Source organism: Terrapene carolina, unplaced genomic scaffold (assembly GCF_002925995.2).
Source record: "Terrapene carolina triunguis isolate 2854851 unplaced genomic scaffold, T_m_triunguis-2.0 Scaffold193, whole genome shotgun sequence".
NCBI classification, from domain to species: domain Eukaryota; kingdom Metazoa; phylum Chordata; order Testudines; family Emydidae; genus Terrapene; species Terrapene triunguis.
In genome coordinates, this window is record NW_020664544.1 from 2,776,378 (window position 1) to 2,780,888 (window position 4,511).

At 63.7% G+C, this 4,511-nt stretch overlaps 1 protein-coding gene across 1 annotated transcript in view; it reads right to left on the minus strand.

Annotated features, from left to right (window-relative positions):
- The window catches only part of RAPGEFL1 (Rap guanine nucleotide exchange factor like 1), a 23,427-nt gene extending 22,913 nt beyond the window's left edge, over positions 1-514 (minus strand). The window contains exon 1 of the mRNA XM_024205206.3: positions 92-514. Within this exon, the coding sequence (XP_024060974.1) occupies positions 92-497 (406 nt within the window). The 5' untranslated portion in view covers positions 498-514. The remainder of the gene's footprint in view (positions 1-91) is intronic.
- Between the last annotated feature and the right edge of the window lie 3,997 nt (positions 515-4,511).

A 4,511-nucleotide genomic window follows, 5' to 3' on the forward strand; every position in this document is an offset into this window, starting at 1 on the left:
CCACCACGGGCACCTGCTCACCCCCTGCAGCCCCCCCCAACCTGGCACCACGGGCACCTGCTGACCCCCCTCCCCTGGCTCCGCCCCTTACCTGCGCCGCAGCCCTGGCCGTGCGAGGTCGGCCCCCCCCCGAGCCGGTCCAGCAGCGCCCCCAGCAGGCGCTCGGGGCTGTCGGGCGGCCCCGGGGGCCAGCAGCAGGTGGCGGCGGGGTCGGGGCTCAGCGGCGGCTCCCCGCCGCCGGGGGACAGCTCCTCGGAGGAGAAGGACGAGGGGGACCGGAGCGCGGCGTCCGGGGGCCGCAGCTCCAGCCAGCGCCCGTCGCCGCCGGGCTGGGCCGGCTCCATGCCCCGCTCGGGCTCCTCGGCGGGCTCCCGGAGGAAGCCGGGCAGCAGCAGGCGGGAGACGCTCTGGCGGCGCTGCAGCCCCCCCGGGCCCGGCCCGGCCCGGCCCGCCAGGTGCGAGCCCTGCTTCTTCAGGAATTTCTCCAGCGGCTTCATGCCCGGCCGGCCGGGGCGCGCAGCGGGGGCGCACGGGGCGCGCAGCGGGGGCGCACGGCTCCGCGCCGCGCTGCGCTGCGCTCCGGCCCGGGCTCCCCGCGGGGGGCTCAGGGGGCCATGGGGCCCGGCGGCGGGAGGGCCGGGCAGCCCCGGGCTCGCTCCGTGGCGCAGGCTCCGGCCCCGGGACCCGTCACTGCCCCGCTCCGAGGGGCTCTGCGGCGGGCGGGGCTGCCCGGGCTCCCCGGGATGCGGGGATGCCTGTCTCCGCCCCGGGAAGGTAACGAGCCCCAGGCTCCGCCCCCTCGGCCGCTTCGCCCCGCCCCCGGGTCCCCTCCCCCTCGCCTCCACATGTTGCTCTTGCCAAGGGAAACACCTTGATCTGGGAGGAGGAGGCTAAGAATAAACCCGGGCCTGGCCCGGGTGGGGCCAGGGGATCTGGGTGTGTTTGCGCGGCGGGGGGAGGGGGTACAGCCCTGGGAGGGGTATGAGAGAAGAATCACATTCGTGCTGGGGGGGGTCAGACTTGGGGAGCGCAGGCCCCTTTGGGGTGAGAGAACAGAGGAAGGCCTGGCTGTGGGGCGGGAGGTGGAGATTTGGGGTAACACCTGCAGCCGCTTGGCTGTGGGGAGATGTGGCCCTGAGCCCATCCCAGGGAGCGGGAGCTGGGTCGGCAGAGTTCCCACCCCCACAAGTTCCATAGGCCCAGACTCTCCAAGGTAATTTGGCTCCTAACCTCCATTGGAGTCCAGGGGAGTTAGGAGCCTCACAGCTTCAAGGCTTGGGACTGTAGGGAGAGTTTGAGGCCAGACGGGACCATTAGCTCACCTGGGCCGAGCTCCTGCCTGGCCTGGGCAAGACACCCCTAGACGGAGCCCCATGTCCGAGGCCAACGTGCCGCTGCAGAGAACTGGAGAGTGCAAGGTGACGCCGGTGCCCGAGGCCCAGGGGGCTGGTGCTGGGGGGTGGCTTGTGACCCTGGCGTCAGAGGCACCGTTACATCTTGTGTTTTCACAGTTCCTAGTCGCTGCAGTTGGCCTCGTCCTCAGTTGTGTTGATGGGGAAACTGAGGAACAGCTGTGATGTGACCTACCCAGCTGGGGAGAGAACCCAGGAGTCCTGACTCCCAGCCCCCTAAACTACTTGACTGCACTGTATAATTTGTGACGATTGAAACCTAAAAGGAGGTTTTCGTGATGGAGGTAGATAATGGGTAGTTCTTTTCAGCCATATGGACGAAGGCTACACTGGGTCCTATAGGAGGAAAGCGGCTCACATATACGGTATACGTGTTGTACAGACCATATAGATCCTTCAGACAGCAAAAACAACGCGACAGAGGCCTCTGGATGCTACCACAATATAGGTGGTTAATATCAGACAATAGTCGAGGAGTGGGACTTGCGAGAGCTGCCCTTTGATCTCTCAGGACTCCTGGGTTCTAGTCTCAGGTCTGCGCCTTTGGGCCAGTCACTGCCCCTCCCTGTGCCTCAGTTTCCCCGTGATCCAATGCGGGGGAAGCGACTCGCTTTTGTGCTTTGATAGCCTCGTGTGGAAAGTGATCAATCCACTGCCTTTTGACTGTCCCTCTCCAGCACAAACTCTCTGGGATCGACTTCCAAGCATGTAGGCTCAAATAAACGTGTTAGTCTCTAAAGTGCCGCACGTATTCCTGTTCTTTTTGTGGATACAGACTAACACGCTGCTACTCTGAAACCCGTTGCTAACACTGTCTGTTGCCCTTCCTAAAGGCCTGTTGGTGTTTGACGTGCCTCTTTCGCTTGACGAGAACTTGACAACGACGTGTTAAATCACGCCGGGCGGCTGGAGCGTTTCCCACCACGTGGCCGCTCTGAGAGCCTTGCTGACGCCGGGTCAGAACATCCCCAGGGACCAAGAGTTTATTGCTGGTGCATTTTATAGCGTGTTTTTATTGGATCCTTAAAGCTGGGTCTAATACTAGCCCCCGTAACGCTTGGCCTGCACACAACCCTTCGCAGTGCTGGACGTTTTCGCTGTTGTCCCAGCCAGGCCCCAGGTCGGCAACGCGCTTCGGCATCCTCGGGGAGTGAGGACTTCAGCGTGTGCTTAACTGGGCTCTAATCCGTGCCCAAGCAGCGCCCGTGTGACACAAAAACGCAGGAATCTCCACTGCCCGACTGCCGCATCCTTGCTGCAGCCAGAAATCCTAAGTGGAACAGCTTCTCCTGGCTCCTTGGGCATCTCCTTGGGAGTGAGAGGGGAGCACTGGGGAGCTGTCGGGGCAAGAATGACACAGGCTGACAAAGAGAAGTGTTTGCAGGGTCAGACCCACAGACAGAGCCCCGGCGAAATTCACACAGACACCACAGAGTGATGAGTTTCACTTTCCGGTGTGTTACACAGTTTGCTTTTTGTGCTCTGTGGTTCTGTTTATTTTCTGAGTTGCACATAAATGCCGATGGCCTATAAATATCTCAGCTCGCTCGCTAGCTACCTGAGCGGGATGCTGGCACGCTTGGGGTCCCAGCATGCAGAGAAATGTTGAAATCCACCCCCAAAACTCTCTTCACTGGAAGAGATCTACAGGCAGAGACAACATGACTAGCCCCATTGTTTTGTAACCACCACAGCCACAGGCACATGGGCACAGGCAGCCCCGGTCACGTCCCCGTGTCATACATACAAACCCTACGTTCTGTTCCTACACTGCTTGGCAGAGAAGGCCGGTCCCCCCCAGTCCTGTTCTAGGGTTCCCCAGCACTGGGTCACAGACGAAGTGCCCTGGGAGCAGCCAGGCGGGAGAGCAGCTCAGAGATGCTGTATTTGTCTGAATCAGATCAGGAGCCCCTCGGGGCTGGGGCCAGAGGGCTAGACCCTGGTCTTGGTTACACCAAGGGAACGACTTGGGTTTCTGTGGAGTGACTCCACATTTGTGCTGGCCTGGCTGCGAGCTGAATCCAGCACCACAGGTGACGAGTGTCAATCACTACGTAGCGTGTGGCCCAGCCCCGGCCGATGGCCTGGGATCAGGATCAGTGCGATTCCCACCCCCACCCCGAATACACCTTCCATGCCCCATGGGACTGCGCTTCCCCTCGTCCTGCGGCACCGGGAGAACAGCACAGGACGTCTCTGAGCAGGTCCGGGCAGCGTTCTGCCTCCTCTGCCTGGCTGCCTTGCCCGGGCGCTGGGGAGCCCCGTGCGACGGACGGTTCCCTGCCAGCAGGAGGAAGCCGGGCGAGGCGAAGGGGAACAGGAATGTCAGGCCAGGCGAGCCGGGACAGGCAGCAGGGCTGGGCCCATGCTCAGAGCAGGAAGCCGAGCGCAGTTTTGTGTGGGAGGCAGGTAATTGTGGATCGAAAACAAGGGACCTTGCCGATGAGTGATGGGGCCTTCCCTCCATCTCCCTCTCGCCGGGGTGTTTGGGGCTAGACACAGACAGGAACTGAGTCCCCTGCTCCGCTCCGGACGACGCTGGCTGCCGGCAGGGACACGTCCTGATGCCCCCGTGGGGATCGGGGCTCTGCCCGGCTGGGGGGCAGCGTGAAGGAGCTGGAGTGGAGGCCCCGTCTCCCCCAGCCCAGCCCAGCCCTCTCCCTGCTGGGGTCCTCCCCTCCCCCCACGTTCCCCCTCACACTCGTCATCCCCCAGCCCAGCAGCTGCCGCTCCCAGCGGTGTCCCCGCTGCCCGCGGCTGGGTCCCGAGCCCAGGGGTCCAGCGATGCTGCCCGGCGCCCCCCAGCCCCCTTGGCGGTGGGGACAGGGGAGGGGGCGTCTCCACACTACTGGCCCAGCCCCGAGCCACGCGCCCCCAGCTGGCGTGAGACGGGCCAGGAGCCGCCAAGGCCCCTGGGCCCAGAGGGGATCGAGATTGGAAGTGGCATGAAAAGGGGGAGGGGCCCTGCTTACAGCCATCGCCATGGAAACGCCTGAGTTTGTAACACTTATGGAAGGGAGGGGCCAATAGCAATTCTGGGAACTAGACTGTGCAAGCTGCCCCCCCCCCCCCCCCCCCCCCCCCCCCCCCCCCCCCCCC